Genomic DNA, 21,843 nt, shown 5'->3' with positions numbered 1-21,843 from the left:
TCTCTGCTAAAAGCAGAGTCGACAATTAATAATAATAATAATGAGTATTTATAAAGCGCTGTATCCATCCACAAGGTGCATGCTCAAAGCGTATTGTGACTACATAACATTGTGACTATTATAAGGGTAACGCTATTTTCAGGGCATTATCATTTGCAGAAGCCCGAGGTCTTTCATACGTGATTGACTCCTCTTTCGTCGGGCAGTTGAAAAGCCCGAGGTCTTCTTGTAACAGGGATAAATCAAGGGATTCTATATTGTGCACATACATTATAACTAATCAATTTCATTTTATTCTTATTTCAGATGATCCGATAGACGATTTTTCTACACATTATATATAAGTTGCAATTAGTTGTCAGTCCAGCTGCATCTTGTCTTGGCCTTAACTGTTCAGTTCGGTGTCACAGGGCTGGTTCTTTGTGTATTTAAGGGTGTATGGATCGATCTATTTTTATGTCATTGTCTTTAGTTATTTTAACAATAGTCCAGGCTCAGCTTCTCGGGTGATTGCTCTAATTTCAAATATGCGTCTCACCGCCATGTTGCTACTAATCAGCTGCACTACACTGTCTGTCAAGAGGGCTGTTTAGAAGGTTGAGTTTTGGTCTAAGGTTAGTAATCATACATGTGTAATTGCTATACACATAGCTAATTAAACTCTAATATAGATAATTGTATAATATAGGCATAAATATGTACAAGATAAATAAAGTGTAAATATTTACACAATATGCTATTTTACCTGTATGAATGTGCGTATCGTTGGTTTGCCCTATGTAAAGTCAATATGCTGGCTTGTACTTCTTGTTTTACAAATGCTCTATATGATGTTCCATCCATCCATCCATCCATCCATCCATACATACATACATACATATCCGTAAACCGCTCAAAGGCGCTTTTGGCTCTAAGATGGTATTGATATCACATAGAGTTCAAATGCTTCTGTGAAGAGACAGGTCTTTAGATTTGATTTAAAAACAGCTAAATCTGCTTGTGTTCTGAGGTGAGATGGTAAATTGTTCCAGAGATGAGGGCCAGCCATCTCGAGTGGCCTGTCACCATATGATTTTGTCCTAGTCACAGGAATTGTCAAAAGACACTGGTCATTTGATCGAAGGGAACGTGCAGGAGTATAACGGTGGAACAGATCACAGAGGTACTTGGGAGCTAGACCATGGATACTTTTGAAAACAAGGAGTAGAGTTTTATATTTTAGGCGGTAATGGACGGGAAGCCAATGAAGTCAGTGAAGAATGGGAGTAATATGGACCGATTTCTTTGACTGAGAGATCACTCTGGCTGCTTCTGTGCCTTCTGAAGCTTATGTATAAGATGATTTGGGAGACCCACAAGAAGAGCATTACAGTAGTCGAGACGAGATGATACATATGCCTGAATAAGAGATACTGTAGTCTTGACGTCCAGGTATTGTCGAATCATGCCGATGTTGCGAATGTGGTAGTACGCCCTTCTACAGATGCTATTGATGGACAATGGACAGTGAGAAATCAAAAATAACTCCCAAGTTACGCACCTCAGGCTTTAGCTGAATCTCACACTGACCGATGCTCAATTTAGGAAGAGAGATACAGGTTTGGAGACGCTTAGGGTGGAAAACTGTAAGTTCTGTTTTATCATCATTTAGTTTGAGGTAATGTGACGTCATTCCAGTGCTCAACAATGTTAGAGTTTTATGTGGGATTATTGCACGTGTTGGCTGCTCGGCTGCTGGGTGCTTGAGCACACTCCCGTGTCACCCACAGGGTAAGTTTCTTTGTCTGTTGTTATAGTTTGTTTCATGATATGCCACATGAAATGTCACTTGTAATAATAACAATAGTATATATGCCATTTTGCCCATTACCTGCGTGAGATTTTATTAGACAGGTACATTGTTTACTTAAGTCTTTATGGAGACATGTGTTATATATAAAGACATTTCTATCAGATGTCTATGCCTACATATATATGAAGTCATATGTTCATCAACTATGTTTCTAGCATATACATATACATTGTGCAATAATTGCTGTTACAGAGTTGTTTCTTCTTTTCCACTACGGAATAAAAGATATTGAACTCACAACTCGTAGCCTGTGGTTAATTACGGAGGGTAACACCACTATTTCATGGCTGCAACATATTTTATTCATGATTTATAGCTAAAATTGATAGAATGCAAATGATAATGCCCTGAAAAATAACTTTACCGTTATTAGCTAAAATGGTATCGATTTTGAAGCATTGAAGCATTTACTGCTAACAACAAACGACGGAGGTCACTGACACACTTTTTACAAATATGGAAACGTCATAGAACAAAACAGATGACGTCAACTATTGAGAGTGACATTCGACCTTGACCTTTGCCCATTCCAATAGCCGCCATTTTTTCAGTGCTCATCGAGTTCCAATCCATGTTTTCGTTGCTGCATGTTGTAATTTATGGTAAAATTGTTAAGGTTGGCACCGGCAAGGAAAATAATTGCACAGGTACATGTGACGAATGTGAGACAGAAATATCGCCAATATTGAACCCAAGTTCAAACGAGTCCTAGGTGATTGAACATCAAGAGCTGATTGAGTGTGTGAATGAGTTAATATTTAAGCCATATCGTGACGACAAAACGTTATGTAATAAGAATAAACATATGTATACAAATCTAAAAACCTGCCAGCGAAGGACACCAAGAGCTGAGCTCCTTATGAGGTCACCTAACAACGGGCATGATAATGATCCGTCGTCAAGTAATTTGGGGGCATTATCAAGTTACAGTGGCCTGCTCATTGCTGATAACAAGCGGGCGTTTTACTGATAATTCTATCCATTTTAGCTATAAATCATGAATATATATTTGTTTCAGCAGTATTATAGCTGTACAAAAAGTGAAAAAGCTGAGGTTTGTCTTTTTATCGTAAAAGAACAATCAGTTTCGATTACCTGCTAAAACAGATTAATTGTAACAATAAAAAGTAGAAAAAGCATATTTGTTATTTGTCTAAAATCAATTGCTCCACTAGAATATGCAGAAATATCTCATCATTAGGAACGCTGACAAGTATAATGTTTCCTTTAGGACTAGTTATAAAATAGCGCTGGTTACTTAGGCCTTAGCTATAACTATAAAACTAATAGATATATGTTATTACACAGTGACTATTTTTTCTCACCTTCCTCGGGTGTGTGTAGATTAATTTGGCCGGTTATTCCTGGTCCTTCTTCATTAACAGCTACAACGTCTATGGAGTAGGCTATATTTGGGTTCAGGCCTGTTATGTTGTGCTATATGACGTGGGCGGTGTTTTCAATGTCAGCCTGGGTTATCTCAACAGTCATGGTTGTTTCACATTCGGTCTCCATCTTTGTCTGTGAAAAGACAATACGAACAAGTTCATATATTAGAATTTTGCTGAGTCTAGGTGTGTTGACCTGATTTGAGGGCATATCTATCATGAAACATCAACCTCAGGACGTTTAGGAAAGGGCTCTACTGGGGGTAGATATTCACCCGGAGACGGAAACGCATTCTTAGAGCTTTATTACAGTCTGAAACTGAAACGCTAAGACATACAGACATATGGAATTAAAACCACATGTGTTTCCTTCTAATTAAAACAATGTGCATATAAACGATGCCCATATATCTTGTTGTGCAGAATACCTACTAGTAGTATGATCTGTATACATCCGTTGGTCGATAAACCTTTATAAACATATTGTAAATAGTATCGCAACGCCCCTTGTCTTAATAGTATCAATATGCTACCATTAATCATTGGAAATTAAAATAAAAGGACATATAAACAGAACATCAGTTTTGACCATCAAAGATGCCTCAAGATTGACACTTTGTAGTGTTGATAACTATGGTTGTATGGTGTTGACAAGTGCTCTCATTTTCAATAATCTGGCATACAATCCCCCCAAAATCACATACGTATCATAAAAGAGCATCTAGCAGGTCGTCTGTCATATAACCCGATCGAATTTATGCGATTTTGGACCGATCTGTTGAACAAACGGCGATGTGGAAACGACTCTGTCTTTACACGCCACATGACATGAACAGATAAAGTCTTGCGGCTCGTGGTCGTGGTCGATCTTACCGCTGACGGTGCTTAACGCCATTCGTGTATTTTTGTTTCTGGAACTCTTGCAACAGCCACTCAACGACATCCTTGCATTCCGCATACCAAATGCCTGCCTTCTTTCAGCAGTTAACAGCTGAGGAAGTACTATTTGTTTATCAACAACGACATAAATTATCAATGTGTATCAATGTGTAAGAACAGATTACAGATTTGATCGTAGCACGTGCATATTTAAAATAAGTGTATGGTGCGACCATAAGGTCAGAATAATCAATCAAACAAACATTATTATGACAGGAATATATACGACTGTTCAGGTGTTCCGATGCTTTTTTCCATGTGCATCTGGTCCGACCATCACAAATGGTGCTCACACTATCAAACCTTCATGTACCATTACACATGATCTACTAAGGCAGTTGTGTTTTATTCTTAGACAAGCACATATATTCTATGAATTGCATGACAGGTATCTATGACGTGACTGACTGCTCTAAATAAAGTACGAATAAACATATATTTCGATATTGCATACTTACAAAGATTAGCATATCTCTGTTACATTCAGTGCAGTTGATGATGATCCGTTTCACACAGACTGAGGGACTACCCGTCCTGACGTCGACAATATATTCATAGATCTGCCCGTTCGGGTTGACTGGTCTTCTCCATTCCACGGCGACAGAACGGGACGTGTTGTCAAACGACTTCAGATTGGTAACTATTCCAACAGCTGTAGACACAATGTACTTGTACTTCCTGTCTTATAGTATTCTAAAAATATAGACCAGGCTATGTACGAAACGGGATTCTGTTTCAGTTTCCTAATTTGGTATTGCCGTCTAAAAAAAGCTGCTAATAGTACTAAGCTGCTAATAATAGATATGTATGAAGAATACATAAGTGCTTGAACATTGTTAAATGTGTATTGTAAAACAGATGTGAATTTTCAGATAACCTGCTGGAAACATAAATGTATAAAACGTTTGAAAAGTATGATTTGGGGTGGGCGATGGAATCATGATTGATGAATGTTGTATGAATGGTAAGATGCTGTAACAACATAAATCATCACATTTTATCATTATGTCAGGTAAACATAGTATTCGTGAGTCATAGTTTAGTAACATACGGATCAACATCTATGTACAGTTTGAAAGGGTATTGGATATTCAGTTCGAAATGTTACATATTCACAGACGAAATGTTACAATACTAAATGTTGAGGGTTTTACTCTACTCACGAGTTGACTGTACTCGTATCACAGTGGTATAGGGTAAACTCTGGAGGTTCCCACTCTGTGTTAGTATGTTCAGAATGTACGATACAGCCGGGACAACACCAGTGAAGACGACAGAGATGAGACCCTGTCCAGTGTTGACAAGTTGATGTTGGATGTATGTATCTCCATCCCGTCCACTGAGTGTCACAATGTACATGGTGGCATCCCCTGCAGCCTTGGCGAACACAATGGTGATGTCTGGAGCTGTTCTGTTGGTTCTGGTCATGTCAAGGCCAACGACAGAAGCCGGCGCTGCAATGATGGCAATAATTTAGAGACGACATTTGTCTCATCCAAAACGCGCGATGGTATAACAGATGAAAGACGCATCTTGATGTAACGTTACAATAATGTGCGTACCTAAGATCATTTACATAAGTACATGTTTTCCCAACACATATGGTCATAGCTTTAAAAAAGTCTAAACCCTTACAGCGTCCAGTCTCCATCTTGAGTTTTACTCCCTTTCTCTCACTATGCGTCTAATATAATATTCAATTTAATCTACCTGAGACCGATTACTTAGAACAGGTGCATGTATTTTTCACAATGAATCAAAGTAAACAGCATTGAGTCCTTGGCGTATTCGTCAAAAATCATACAATGAAAGAAGTAATATTTCCAGCTTCAGTGTAAATATACAGTGTTGGCTAGTTAATGCATGGACATAACATCGGGAAAGTATAATTTCTCTCTTAGGTCTTCGCTGTGAGTGAGAGGCGGTGTGGAAGCGTAGTGGTTAAAGCGTTCGCTCGTCACTCGGATTCGATTCCCCACAATGTGTGAACCCCATATTTGGTGTCCCCCGCCATGATATTGCTAAAAGCGGCGTAAAACTAAACTCCCTCCTTTAGTCACTCGCAGTGAGTGAGTATGTGTTTTAGTAATACTCCAGCAACGTCACCACGTAACTTTCAGAACCGGAAACTAAGAAAAACATTGTATCACATTATGTGAAGCGGGATTGAGAATTATATATTCCATCAATCGCTTGTTTGTTAGTTTTGTTTACATGTTGACGTTACACTGCTAAATAGTAATAGATATTTACTAACTTTCGCAAATTGTCGGAATGGTTGGTGTTGCCGGTAACCTTTCTCGAACACCTGGTGTCATAACTGATTTCGATGGTCCATTCATGGCATTGTTGTCGGGCTTCCATAACACATATATATACGACAATATCTACATTTCACCCAACCAGAGGCCTTAGTTCCGCCGTGACGTATTACGATAACATTGGAAATCAGGTTATCTTGTAGATTATTCAAATGTACACTTCAGTACTATTTTGTATATGGAGGACGTCTCCAAAGGGTTGCATCAGTGACCAAAAGGATATCCGATGCAACGCCTTAGTTTGACTTGTACCATGTGTTCCCGCGCTCTTGTGTATTTTAACTGAACACTTGACTTGCCTCTGCATGTGTTTGTGACGCCTGACGCCGGTGGAAAAATTATGTTCTCCTTTTCACGAACAACTGTAACATCTCTATTTGATAATGATCTGTCAATAAATGCCCATGAATTAGCCGGAATCGCAAAATCAACTGTGCATCTGGCAGATATTTTATATGAATATAGGTGGTGAATGTGACATGTATTTTACTGTAATGAGTTTAAAAGAAAGGTATCAAAGCAATCGGATGGTCTTAGTTTTTAACCCAAGTAACGATCAATTATACATTATAAAGTTTCATGACAGCCAGATAAGTATTATTCATTGTATTAACACTTGTTGTAAAAGATAATTCCTGTCACTTCAGCCTTTATTGTAAACACATATTCATCAAAATTGTGTATCAGACTTGTGTATCTTTACAAAATATGCCGAAATGTCAAATTTAAATTCGAAAAAGCCTTATTGTAAAATGATTTACACCAAGACTATTTTTTATATTAAGGGTTGTAACAGAACACGTTTGGACAGGCAATACGGTCACATCACTACGATTCGCATTGCCAAGATTCAGTAGATTCAGTAGATTCATCCGCACGACTTCTGGTTATGCGTTGGTGTCTTTCTAAAGCATTACCCCCGCCGTGATATTGCTGGAATATTTCTAAAAGCGTAGTTTAAGTTTATACTGTTGCAGACACTCTTAGTTATATAATGTCATTATTTTCAACCAACTGCAACTGAACAAAAGAACTTCTAAGTGTCCTGTACATACATGTTCGCTTTGGTGCTGCAGATACAACATCAATCATCTCATCTCGTCCTGGCAGGTAGGTAATCTTTGTCTTCACGTTCACAGTGTATACTCTCCCCGGTGTCAGACCTGTGATGGGCGTGGTCCTGCTGTCTCTGCCGACACTGACTGGAGTAATGTCCCCTGGTGTAACCGTGACCTCGTACCCGGTAACGACGCCGTTAGAAGGAGCTGTCCATGTTGCTGTCATGGTGGTTGTGCTTTGTGCGACAGCCGTCACAGTGGTAGGACGAAGTTGGTTGACTGAATTGATATGAACAGGAACGGAACACATCAATACAGGAAAATATCTTTCATGAACAGGAACTTGATGGATTTCACTGTAGATTCAGTAGGGGAGAGCGTAAGACAAGCATGCACGTTTTCAGAATTATCACACGTAGTTATAAAGGTGGGAGATTTCATACACGATAGACCATATATAATATAAAGTATACCATTCTCATCAGCATCGGTAACAATCCTTTGACCCATTTCCTACAGATGATATAAACTTGTGTAATGGAGACAATCAAATAAATTGTGTAGCTGTGACAATTAAGCAAAATAGGTTAGTGACGTTTGACGAATATATCTAATTTTGGATATGTCTCTGATATCATGGGATTTCCACAACAAAAAGTCGTCATTACGCAATTCGGTCATTGTGAGGGTTTAAACTTATTCAAACGGCCCTAGTATTTCAGACTGACGGTGCGTCTGGAGTCGTGGTTATCACTTTGCGTGGTTTTCATATCATTTACTTTCAGATGTTCAGACGGAGGTCAGTTGAACAGGGTACATCCATATATAACTTGTTCATGTTCATGTACGTACAGAAAATTGCAATGTAAGTTGATGTAAGTACTGACTGACATTGCTTGATGTTCGACTAAGAGAAACTTCCGATTATGTGCAATAAAATGACATCACCGGAAATATGTTGAAGGGCGCGCCTGACATCCACATATTGGCGCCATGACGCTAAAGGGTTTCAAGAATAAACATGAACTATAATAACTTATCCACAGGTCAACATGACCACAGGTACACCACCCCATGACACTGGAATGATCGGTGGACAATGCATTTATCTTACCTAGTTGCATATTGCCGGTGCATTATACATGTATACTCTTATAAGATTCGGTCAGGATACCACTCTGAGGAATTAGAAATGAGCCAGTCACAATCCAAAGTTCACGTGGAAGGTAAGATAGGCATCCATATTAACCACTTACTGCTGACACAGGTTGTAGTTCGGTAGAATCCCGGGTCACAGCGACATCTACCACTGTAACAGTTGGCACTGGCATCGTAACACAAACCAGGTTGTGAGCAGCTTCCGTTGTAGCCTAACCCTGAAAGCAATGATTAAGGCGTAAGTCTGCAGAGATAGCCCACAATACGTCGTACGTGTGATAACATGAGAGAGAAGATAATCAGTTTATGAACATTCGTTCAACATGTGATATTGGTGAATGTATATATCTGGGTATCAATGTTTCTAATGTTGAAAAATCAGTTCTTAAGGCTTATTAGTAGTCACATATATGTACACATTCAAACCTACATCCAATATATTGTCTCATTAATACTTGATTAATGCGACATGTAAAGATTTTCTAACAACATGACATTATACCATGGCTGAAGTTGACACAATGTGCAGATGTAGTATAGGCAGATAATAGTTTCAGCACATACTCAAGTTGATGTCCATAATTTCCTTATTGTGTCTTGAACCACATTACCGTGTTTGTTCAGGCGAATGACAGTCCGTTTGGCTCAAAAGCGGACCGATGCATTGAAATCTAACTCGAAAACTAATAAACACATAATACTCAACGAAACGCTGATCATGATCAAAATATCAGACCAACTCTGTGAGATTTTTTGCAGAATTTATGCCGTAAAAATAAAAAAGTTGCTTAACAAACTATCATTAAAATATTGACACAGTTCACTTTTTGTTACGAGGGAAGAGTGCAGAGTGAGGAACAGCCAGGTGTTGGGCATAAAATCTGCCCAAAAATTAAGAGACATTTCAAAGGATAAGCTCTGTTCTAAGAGAGTAATGCTGCATGTTCCATTAAGACTTCAATGACTTTTTACAAATTAATTGTCATAAACATTACTCCGGAAATCATAATGGTTTTATATTGAGTTTTAACTATGAATGACTCACCACTGTCAAGTTCCAAATACAAGACGTGAGTCAAACCACTCGGTCTGAGTTCACTGCCAACGTACGAGCTTTCACTTACAGGTTTTGAGTATTTGTGGTATGGGAAAGAGCACATTCAAGTCTTGAAGTGATAAACATAATATGGAATCATGTTGTGACAATAATGACTGGGGAAAAGTGTAACGTAGGTACTTGTTGTAAATGTCCTTTGGTCCGAGGAAATCGTCTGACTCCTGCCGTAGAGTGTGATGATGTGTATAACTGTGATACTGTATGCTGTTCCTGGAGACAGGGGCTGGATGGTGTAGCTCTTCTGGGTTATAGCAGCAGATGTTGAAGATCCTGAAGATCCTGGAGATCCTGGTAACCACGTTACTGTATAGCTGGATGTGTACCCTCCAGTGACATCGGTATTGGTCCAGCTGATGTAAATATTACTTGTCCCTGTAGATGGTGGTTCTGTGATGACTGGTTTTAGTGGGCTATCTGAAAATATACATGTTCAGATCAGTAACAAAAATCCAAGTACTATCATTGCCGACATTCACTTAAAGCGTCAACAGTGGTATGTATGATAAATGTATGCTCAGTCTCTTGATATACCGGTCCTGTCACATGTATTACTGCACATACGTCATCATGGGAAACTTCGCAACTCTTAATCTTTGATCTCTTGACAGGAAGTTTTTCAGGTGCCTCTACCAAACGACTGGGCATTAAGAACGTGATTCACTTACAGAGGGGAGTATTTGTGTCTTTTATTGATTTGGGCATTTGGTCATTTAGCATGTTAAATGAACGAAGATGCGATTGCATCATCAAGATATGTTAGATTGGCGACACTTTTGTCTCACCAAAAATACAAAGGGATACCCAGTGTTGCCCCTCCTCATAGACAGATAACATTTAGTGTAAGGGTATAAATAAAACATATATGAATGCACCACTCGGAGGCCGAAAACACAACCTAAAAAACACAACACAAAGCTTGGGTCTTCCATGTATCTGTGGCGTATTTTAAATTCTCCCACAGATGACTTTTACTGTTTACTGTACATTGTATGCACCTACGATGACATTCATGCACAAAGAATTCACTGAATATGGCTGCTCCATGGAAAATATATCAACCTCTTATTGCATATATCATCACACTATTTAAAGGGCAAGTGTACACGAAAATGAACCTATTTTTCTTGCTCTTTTTTAACATGAAAATTATTTACTTGGTACTTTTAAAGACAAAAACAGTAAAATTATAAAAATTAACTATATATTTTTTGTAGGAAAACGATTTCTATTTTACACATTTACCAAGTGTTCCATTTCAATAGTAAAAACACCATGGCTTATGTCCCCTTGGAAATGACGTAATTGGTGCCACATTTATAAACAAATGACGTCATCAGGTTGCATGGAACCGCTTCACGTAGTGCAAGCATAAGGGTTTGATTCCAGCGTCTCAGATGCGCATCCTATTGAAATGAACATGGTGCACTGTTCGGTTCCTCGCTGTATGAACCACAATGCAAACAAACATGAAACCAAAGTAAGTTATTTCCGCTTCCCCAAATCACCACGGAGAAGACAAGAATGGATAAAATTCTGTAAAAAGAAGGATAGTGACTGGAATGGCCCGACTAGTGAATCGCGGGTGTGTGTCGCGCACTTCGATACTTGCTGTCGTGTGTCGCGATCGACGACTCTCAGTCAGTCAGCTGATCGGACACAACTACGCCCCGATGCGGTTCCATCCTTGTATGGTAATGAGGTCAAGGGACAGCACTCTCATCAAGAGCCCGACTGGTCAGTTTTTGTAAACAAACGACGTAAAGTCGAGGGAACTCTGGTAAGTAAGTGAATACCAAAATAATGTAAACATGCTACCCTAGTTTATAAGACTGTAGTTTATATATATAAAATAAAGAAGTATTTATTCATAGTTTCGGTAGCTAATTAGATGTGCGTCTCGTTCACTTCCTGGTTTCAATAACATCGATCCTCGGTGATCAGCTGATCGTTGAGCTAAAGTATTGTGCTTGGTTTTGTGATTTTGAATCGGAACCATTTGTGGAATTTTTTTGGGGGTGAATAACGTCATCGAATGCTTTTCTTTTGAAATTTGTAGCCGTTCTCATTCACGACTGGGGGTAGTGTTTACCAATACCAGTTCCCCTCGATGCCGGAGGGCAGTCAGTGTGTGGAGGAAAACGAAGCTGTCAACATCCACTCACGTACATCATCTACTACTGAGACAGTTGACGTGGGAACAGACACAAACCAACTCATTTCGGTAAGACCATTAATAAAGATATAAAAGAAAGAACAAATTACCTGTATGTTATTTCGCATGTTAATTAATACAATATTTAAATCTGACTTTCCTTATAGACCATGCTTTAAAAAATACAGAAATGTTAGGGTAATAAAACAACACTTACTGACAAAGTTTAATTAATGCAATTTATATTGCATATTTTTTTACAATTTTTGAATGTTTGTATTGTATCTTCCAAATGTGTAGTGTCGGAGTAAGTCCTGTCAGTGTGTGACACCCTCCTTGATGTCGACTGGTACCCAGAAGAGCATGAACACATCTTGGTGCACAATTGCTGTCCAGTGTACACCAGATACATGCGACCGTGCTACACAATATGAGGTTACAATAACTACTCCTTCAAAATCTACATCCAGTGAATATTGTTCTGTATTGAAACATGTACATTATGTTATGTTCTAGTGATATTGTAACAGAATTGATTTTGATGTAAATATCTGGTAGTAACTGAGCATTAGTGTATGCACTTACAGCCCTAATACTATTTATGCAAATTGGTCACATTGTTACCCAGGCACCAGGTGATGCTGACAGCAAGAACAATATGCCTGACACAACTGCTGATGGAAATGACACTGATGAAGATTACAATCCACATTCAAGTCAGATCAAGTTCGAAGAATCTCAATCCCAGCCAGAGTATGTATTAAATGTGCCAATTCCCAATTCAGGTCATATCTGCCATATAACGTGTAATAATTGTGATCGCACTGATGTAACATGTACAATTTTTATGTGATTTTGACAGTTGTTAATTCACATTTCAGGTCCCTGAACAACCATATGGAAGAAACAAAGTTCCTGGTGTTTGAATCCAATTTGCTGTCACTTTTCATGTTTTGCAAATTATGCTTTTATTCATGCAGAGCCAAAATTTATCATATCTGTGGGAGTCTGGTGACAGTGCAGGTACAGTGCCTCAGACACCAAGAGCATGCATACTTCTGGAATAGTCAGCCAATACACAAACAATTGCCACTTGGCAATTTAGCCATAGCTTGTGCTGTTTTCTTTAGTAGTCTTTGCCCAGCAAAGGCTCTAAGGAGCTATTCAACTATGAACATGTACAATATAAGCATGTCAACATTTCATAAACTCCAGAGAAGCTACATAGTCCCAGCTATTTCAAAGGTGTGGTCAAAACACCAAACTCAGCTATTATCTGAAAGGAAAGAGAAATCTGTACGGCTGGCAGGGGATGCAAGGTGTTGCTCACCTGGACATACAGGTATGTCCACACTAGTTTGGCTTCAATAAGTTATTTGGCTTACAAAATGCATGTGTAACTGGGAATAGTAAGAAGAATTGTGTGAAAACCATTATGAAATATAAACGTTTCACTGTATTTGATATATTTAACATGAGCATGTCTTGGAAGAAAAGTTGTGTCAATTGTATATAGTATGTATGTGCTTATGTATTACAGCTAAGTATGGAAGCTATACATTGATCGATGTGGACACACATCAAGTTTTGGACATCCAGTTGGTGCAGGTAAGAATACAATCTTGTCATAACATTAAATGACATGCACAGTATAAGAGTGAACATGCTCAGTTGTGTACAGTAATACTTTCTGATATCAAATACTTGAAAATGACTTAATTTACATTGCTCTGTTTCAGTCAAATGAAGTGGCCAATTCGAATGCCATGGAACTTGAAGGATTGAAAAGGGGCCTTGCACATCTTGAGAATGCCAGAGTAAATGTTTCAGACATAATAACAGACCGACACATTCAAGTAAAAGCCTATTTAAAGAGGGAGAAAGGTGGCATTAAACATTGGTTTGATGTATGGCATGTTGCTAAAGGTGAATAGTTTTTAAGACCCATCATATCATGATTAGACTTAATATTTGGTGTCATTGACACAGTTATGGCATGAAAATGCTTTTCAGAAAGTGGAATATAACTTAAATATTATTCGACAAATATATTAAATCACCTTAACCTTAACAAACACACTCCGAGGTTAGTTTTCTTCAATAACTTTTTTTTCTAACAATTGATGATCCATTGTACCAGCCGCATTTGATGTTTTCAGGTATTTACAAGAAACTTCAAAAAGTAAGCAAGAAGAAAGGCCTGGAAATAATCAGCCTGTGGGCACACTCCATTTCCAATCATATGTACTGGTGTGCTGCCACCAGCCATGGCAATGCTGAGGAGGTGCTGGCTAAGTGGTTGTCGATTGGCAACCACTTAGCTAACATACATAGTGGTCACAGTGAAACCTTTCCATCTTGTATGCATGGAGAAATTCAAGATAGAATTTGGATACCTGCTGGTATGTAAAATTAACCAAGCAACTTCATAATGTATGATATTACATTTTCATATGCAGCCTGACATTCAAACTTAATGAAGTTTTTGTAAAAATTGTAAGGATTATCACACTAAGCATCATCATTGGTTTGTTACAAACCCACACCCATCTTTCCATTTTCTTGATCTCGCCCACTCAGTCAGCTCCAACTGACCACTCACAAAATCAAATATTGCTCTGTGATTAGACATGTTCATCACTGATAATGAAGACAAAAATGGCATTCATTTTATAAAAATATATTAAAAAATGAATTTATTCTTCAGGAACACGAGCTCACAAGGAGATAGAAAGCATCCTAAAGTCCAGATATCTCCTGAAAGATATAGCCAAACTGTCACCTCATGGGCAGACATCATACCTTGAAGGATTTCATAGTGTCATATGTCACTTCGCTCCAAAGTTCTACCATTATCATTACAATGGTATGAAAGCAAGGTATGTACCAACTTACTATCAAAGAAAACTGTTCAATTGTTTTTTCACTGGATAACAATTAGCCATAACCAGTTTGCCTCACAATTTTGATAGGATTTACTTATTATAGTAACCCACTCAGAGCCAATAATAGAGCATACCATGGTCTCGGTCCTGCAATCAGAATTTTGAATTTCTTTTATTGTTAACTACACTTATATTTTGTGTATGCCATCATATAAAACAGTCAGTGGTGAAATTACTGTTTTAACAATAATAATATTGTAACAGGTTGTTGATGTCTGCCCTCCACTTCAATGAGAATGGAACACGACTGAAAGCACACACCAAAACAGGAGAAGAGAAATGGAGTGTCTCATATCCTAAGAGCAGAAACTGGGAGGCTACTGCTAAACCTCTCAAAACAAATCCAACATATGGTATGATATTAGTGATATGCAACTTTCATGACATTGTTCAACTTTTCCTATTATACACAGGCATAATGCGCAATGATGGACTTTTCTTTTATGACAATGACGACATGTAGCCGGTAATGTATATTTGGTATTTACTTTTTCAGAATATATTGGCGAGCTGTTACAGGAGGTGTCCGACATTCGAACAGAATTTCCAAGTTGTGCCCTTGCTGACAACTCCCTAAATGAACATCAGCCACCCTGCATGACTGAAACTCACGGAAAGAAACGGGAAAAACAAATCGTTGTCAGAAACCATAAAACACGTTTCCTTTAAAACAATATTTATTCTAGTGAGAATAAAGAAATCAAGTATATACATCTGATGGAAATGTTGCACGTATAACATGGACAACACAAGAAGGAATCACCTTGCGATGATTTTTTCCCAATTTCTGCCAAATCCAGTATGTAAATCTTCTGTAGGCCAGATGTCGATAGATTCTGAAAAATATGAATAGGATTTTAAGTACACATACATTTTTCCCTATTTCAACATGCTGAACTTTTTTAAAATTTCGAGAAATACTACATCCATTTGGATAAAGAGTATGAGGTTTATGGTTCTAGTTAGTGGGGTGTTTTTTGTGTATTTCAAGAATGTGTCTGTTTGATAGTGGCATGTCTGATGAGAGGGTGGTGTCACTTTGGAGGAAGAAAATATGGTAGATGACAAGAGGGATAAAGTTCATCAATAACTGCATTCATTACATTAACAACAGGTCAAATTATATTGTACTGTGAAGCATTTCGAGTCGGGGTCACCTCAAATGTTTTATGTTTTTTAACATCTTTAATCCTCGCCAAGACACGAGGGCCTGTGATTATTGTGTAGGGTTGATCTTCCAACTAGGTCTATTGTGTAGGTCATATTTTCATCCAGTACTATACATCCTCAGATGGTTTGGTACACCAATCCGGTAGCAATTGTTGCTTTTATACACTTGTTTACTTTCCTGTTTTTTTCTTATATTGCAAATCCATCATATCAGGTCATCTCAACTCAACTTACATCCATTTAACTATGTACCAATTACGTGATTTTAATGAGTAGTAATATTAAAATAGCCTCTGTTTACTGTAGGGGCCTTGCCGAAAAACAGAAACGGAAAGAAATTATGAACATCTGGCGGAAAGGAATTGCTCAGTAATCTGAGTAATGAGTTAGAACCTATTATGAGAAATGAATGGGGCATTCAAATTATTAATACACTAAAACAGTTAAATGAAGGCTCCAGTAACAAAAGCATAGCATGATTTACCCGTATAAGGCTTATGAGGTACTACTTTTCTTGTTTAATTTCTCTGGATATACAATATTATGGAAATGGAAAAATATTGCTCTTTTTCAAATCCATCTACAAATACATGGTCTGTATCTTGTTTTAAGAATGCAAATAATAATTTTAAAAATATAAGCATATTTCGGTATATTACTTGTGTATTGGTTCATCATCACCTATGGGGCCACTGCTGTCAATGAATTCATTGTAGTATGCCTCCATACTATACTTGCTCAGTGATACGTCATGGAGGCCAGGGTGAGAAGTAATGCAGTTGTGAGTTGATGTATCAAGCTTTTCCCTGATTGGAGCAACATCCTGACAACATAGCTCCTCTACTTCAGACTGCATGTGAACGCAGTGACCACAAGTGCACCTGTAACATTATCGAATGAGTAGTAATTTTACTTTGAAAAATCAATTGACTTGTATACTCATGAAGAAGCTGTTTTTTCCTGCAGCATAAATTCATATTTGCATTTATATTTATTGTATGTGTGTGTGTTTCATATCATATCATAACATATTTGAATGAAGAACTTTTTCAACAGTTTCCAAGAGCTACTACAATTTTCTCATTAACAGTCAAAGGTCAGAAAAACTAATAACCATTGATCAATGAATGTACCGGTTTACAAACAAAACATGTCACTGTCAGTGCAGTGTACCCTATTTTCGTGTTACTCAGATAAGATGTCGATAACGTATACTGGATGTAGCAACTTGTTTTCAATCGAGTGATAGTAGATATGGAAAAAATATACATTATATGTAAACTAAAGTTCGTTCACTGTCGTTCTTTGATCCAGGTTTTGGTTAGAAAACACGGTAAACCGGAAAGTTGATGTGCTGCGGTTTCACACACCCGATTTCACAGAAAGTAATGTAACCACCATATTATGAAAACACATTGCGAACACAAAGGAACATATACAATGCATACTCTTTATAATCAGACATGGTGTTCACATAATACAAGAGTGTATTTATTTGTCTGATTTGTCAACGTTGTAAACGTATTTCCGGTATTACGTGCCCACGGTAATGACTGCGTTGGGAAACGAAACCATCAGAACTACGTACGTGTTTGGGGAAGAGAAAGCGAACTTTACTCAAGGAAAACGACAATAATACTAGAATCTAGTGAAAACTGCCTGTGAAGTTAGATGTAAGTGTTATCTTCAATTATTGTTTGGACAGGCATTCATATTTGGTGACACTGACACTAGTGACGGGGATGGACCAGGCGAAAAGCAAACGAAGAGTGCTGGTTATCAGGCATAGCAAGCATCACTACAAATAAGTTTATATTTTGAAATGTACGTTATTTAGATAGAAGTAATATTATGATCTTACCACGGTGGTCTCGATGAGTGGGACTCTGCGCTTGACGACACAATGTTTGAAGACAAAAGGTCTTCACTAGGTTCCAAATAATCGTATCTCGTCTTTATTTAAGTCCGGGAAATTAGCCCTTGTCGGTTCAAAGGAATATGGTTGGACGTTTTCTTGATTCAGTGAAAATTCTTCGCTGTCAGACGACGAGTCCGAGGCCATGTTGTTTATGACAGTAAACTGGTACTGGATGTCTTTCACGTCAGATTAAGACAAGCTACCACTTAGAGTGGCACCAATTACGTCATATCTAAGGGGGGTAACTCAGGCCTGTTTCGCTCTGAAATCGAATGCTTCATAACGGCGCACCATTTTCACACGTATTTTTAGGTTCAAACTATTAATATGAAAAAGATGAGTGCATATATCCAAAAATGAATAAGTAATAATTCTAAAACTGAATTTTGATTCATGCAAGAAACAAAACGATATTTTCGTGTACACTTGCCCTTTAAATAGGCCTACTAAGAAGCACGCTCCGTCAATCATACAACATGAGTGAGTGAGTTAAAATTTATAGTCACATCAGCAATATTTCAGCCATATTGTGACTTAAAATAGTTGTAAATTCATTATAAATGCACAAAGTTTAAAAACCTGTCGACGAAGGACAGTAAAACCAACTAGTACATCACAGTAACAAGAAATAAAACTAGCATATGTCACTAAAAGAGGATTTCAAATTAGGACAATACAATATAAAATAAGGCTGAGGATCGCCAACAACTGAAGGTAGATAATCACTCTAGGGACCATACAACATGACACAGATGCATTTAAAACAAATGAAAGTGCAGTAGATAATGTAAAACCAAACGCCAAACACACGCACATATAGCGTGTATGTAAATGTGGTACAATATTGTAGGCGTATTAACGCACTTCTTCTTCGAGTACTGATAGAAATATAATCTAAAGAAAACATGACAAATCTTCTCATTTGATCGTTCTCGCGTCGGAGTTTCACATAAAAGGCGTCAGTGCAAAAGTATCCTTTCGAAGTCGAGTCTATCCTCAGACACGGATTCCGGTCGGTGTACATGGGAAACTAGAAACATTATGAATGTACCACTGAAAATCAGTAACGACACCAAGTATTTTTTGCCCTCCCGGTAACACTCGTCATTCACATACTGTTTCTGCAAAGGTAAGAATTTATAGCCTTGCTGCGCCATTGTCATTATTCCACGGTGGCCTGTGAACAAACCAGACAATCAAGTGATCGATGTTGTGTAGAAGTTCTGATATTCCGATGTTGATAAGTAAAAAATAGATTCGTTTTACAACAAAGGGGTCTGGATTAATGACCAAACGTTTCTTTTATAGTCTATTCACCATGAATAACAGCTCATGGAAGAAAAGTACGCAAATATGTGTTGAGGCAGACATGGGAAACGGATTAAACAGGTAAATAAGGAAGTAAGATGTGTATTTGTGAGTTAACCTGGCTCACGGGTTCTGCTGCAGTACGCTTAGACACTGACCCGGGCAATGACTACCGAACGGCAGTCTTCACTACTGGTCGACACGTCATCTATTTACTACAGAAAAATCCGAGAACGGGTGGTTAGAATTTTGTCATAGCATTTTCATCGTTAAAAAGGCAAAGTATGCGTCACCAGAAAACGCCCATCGTTACTTTCTGTGCACGAAAACGTTATTTAAGCAGTTTTGAGACACGAAAGTCGTCGTTACTTGGGCGAAATGTAAACAATAACACACACACACACACGCACGCACGCACACACGCACATACGTGCACCTATTTTCAACACCGACATGTGCGTTGACATTTTCTGTCAGCTCGCTATTGTCACGAAATCGTAAACATAAAACAAAGTCGCCATTTGGTAGTCATTGCCGGGTCAGTGTCGAAGCGTAGCGCAGGAGACCCCGGGAACCAGGTTGTTGTGAGTTGTACTGGGCGGACGTGCACATAAGGTTCCTTAGAAATCGGGAAATGTAAAGTGCACTATATGGTGAAACATGGCACCATTATCCAGTCAAGCAATACAAAACAAATCAGAGGCATTTGCTTCACCGATGAATCTTTCTCAATCCGACTTTTGAATGTGAACGGAACCCTGCCCGATGCCTGCGGTGACTTTGAATCATATCCCAGAGAGGACCCTGTCAGTAAATGAGATTAATGCTCTTTAAAATATGTTGGACTAAGAAACAGTGAAACAAGGCAATGAACCTTCTAGAAGAGAAATGTGCGATCAAATCTACGAATCAGAGCTTTGAACACCTCAACTCAAGAGCTAACAAAATGTCATCGGTAATTTCAGGGAAGACATAAACAGCTTGTATTCAACGTTGACAGTACGGATGACAGATTAGAGCACCTACAATGTTTCACCAACTACATAAGACGGTGAGAATGGAAAACGTAGGTGAAATCTGACAATAATGTTCGTTAGTATGAGCTAAAATGGCTAACAACAACGCAGATTATACTAGCATGCAAAGAAGGAGAAAGAACCAAACTGCATTTAAATTGCATATACTTGGTTTTAGACAGCCAAGTGCGCTGCAGTATTCTTATTTAGTCGGGAGGTCCAAAATTTATTCGGGAGTTGACGTTCCCCGCTTAAGTGAAACCCACGATCACCGGTATTGGTTCCACTACGCTAAATCAGAATCACATGCTCCCTGAGCGAGTCCCGTATGTAAACAACTGAAGAGAGAGAGAGACATGTGGCAGCTGTGATTGGATGAAATAGTGTCAGATATTTATATTTTTTACAAGCACATCCATCCAGTAATTAAAACTGACCACCATTTTAAGTATTTAGTGCTGTCATTTTATCACCATGACTTATGCTTATTGTGTACAGATATTTTCCAGTAGGTGACATTTGGTGCGGAACTCGGGTTGATGTGTTCCGCTTCCTGTGCTCGGAAAATTAGCCGGACAAGTTGACCAGAAGTTATGTGTTTTGTAGTTTAAAGGCCAGACTGTACCCATGGAATGGCTGTTGATAGCCTGGATAATCTTTTAAAAAATATAAGGTTACTATAGACGTCTATGGGAAAACATTTGGTTTTGTGTACCCGGTAGTGCTGACAACCTAGAAACATAAATAGTGTCTGGCTTATCCATGGGACACAGCTCTTCTCAGCGAATTACGGCACCTGAGACAACCGGTACTTATTGTGAATGAAGACGTGTATGATCCACTGGTAACAGACATGGGATAAAGACTTGCAAGGACATTGAACATGCTCCTGTCCAACACACCCATATTTTGTTATACTGACTTGTCGACAATCGCTTGTCACAGATATCATTTTAAACACAAATCGCCATCGACAGAGAGCAACCACCAACGGCCATCCGATGAATCAGGCCTGGTGCAAAACACAAAGGCCGGAAAACCACACGAACTGATCACCAAGCGTTACTTCTGAATAAGCTTTATCAATCTGAAAATGTACATTGATTTAAAGGAAAATTGCGCGTATATCAAAATGTAATAGACGCAGAAGAAATCAGGAAGAAAATGAGAAGTTAAAATAAACCCGTTGTTTATCTGTTGTGGCTGTCGTTTATCGCATCAGATTGCAGTCCAAAAGTGTTTTGACTTGTCTTACGCATTGTAGAAATACTGCGTAGATTTAGGGGAGACCTTTACGAACGACATATACCCAATAAAATATAAAAGCAGACTGTATAACGACTACCAGATTAGATGACCTATGTACAAAACAAAACGTGCAAGTCAGATTTCACCGTTATAAGATCAACCGTAATAACAGGTCACACTGTATTGTTTTACATGTCTTAAAGATTTCACTTGTTTTTCCGCAGTGTTCAGAGCTATGTGAGTCTGTAGTGAG

At 38.3% G+C, this 21,843-nt stretch overlaps 2 protein-coding genes and 3 long non-coding RNA genes across 9 annotated transcripts in view; 3 read left to right on the top strand and 2 right to left on the bottom strand.

Moving 5' to 3' along the window:
• LOC124261914 overlaps positions 1-21,843 on the bottom strand; it is a 322,925-nt gene that overhangs the window by 9,337 nt on the left and 291,745 nt on the right. The window lies entirely within an intron of this gene.
• LOC124261915 (mucin-5B-like) overlaps positions 1-21,843 on the bottom strand; it is a 52,916-nt gene that overhangs the window by 608 nt on the left and 30,465 nt on the right. For all 5 annotated transcript variants that reach the window (XM_046696284.1, XM_046696280.1, XM_046696282.1 and 2 more), the window contains 6 exons: positions 9,954-10,247; positions 8,815-8,934; positions 7,556-7,837; positions 5,343-5,633; positions 4,638-4,831; positions 3,178-3,373 (listed from right to left, as the gene is read on the bottom strand). In XM_046696284.1, coding sequence (XP_046552240.1) covers positions 3,290-3,373; positions 4,638-4,831; positions 5,343-5,633; positions 7,556-7,837; positions 8,815-8,934; positions 9,954-10,247 — 1,265 coding nt within the window. In that variant the 3' untranslated portion in view covers positions 3,178-3,289. The remainder of the gene's footprint in view (positions 1-3,177; positions 3,374-4,637; positions 4,832-5,342; positions 5,634-7,555; positions 7,838-8,814; positions 8,935-9,953; positions 10,248-21,843) is intronic.
• On the top strand, positions 12,005-12,659 carry LOC124261921. Its single transcript, XR_006894464.1, has 3 exons — positions 12,005-12,054; positions 12,286-12,420; positions 12,614-12,659. It is a non-coding gene; the product is annotated as an uncharacterized LOC124261921 (long non-coding RNA).
• On the top strand, positions 13,293-14,229 carry LOC124261923. The gene is made up of 4 exons (XR_006894466.1): positions 13,293-13,327; positions 13,526-13,593; positions 13,725-13,802; positions 14,145-14,229. It is a non-coding gene; the product is annotated as an uncharacterized LOC124261923 (long non-coding RNA).
• Positions 18,441-18,908, top strand: LOC124261924. The gene is made up of 3 exons (XR_006894467.1): positions 18,441-18,498; positions 18,657-18,661; positions 18,771-18,908. It is a non-coding gene; the product is annotated as an uncharacterized LOC124261924 (long non-coding RNA).

The sequence above is a fragment of the Haliotis rubra genome, unplaced genomic scaffold (genome assembly GCF_003918875.1).
Source record: "Haliotis rubra isolate DU_JTF1 unplaced genomic scaffold, ASM391887v1 Scf816, whole genome shotgun sequence".
NCBI classification, from domain to species: domain Eukaryota; kingdom Metazoa; phylum Mollusca; class Gastropoda; order Lepetellida; family Haliotidae; genus Haliotis; species Haliotis rubra.
This window is presented reverse-complemented; position numbering and strand designations above follow the sequence as displayed.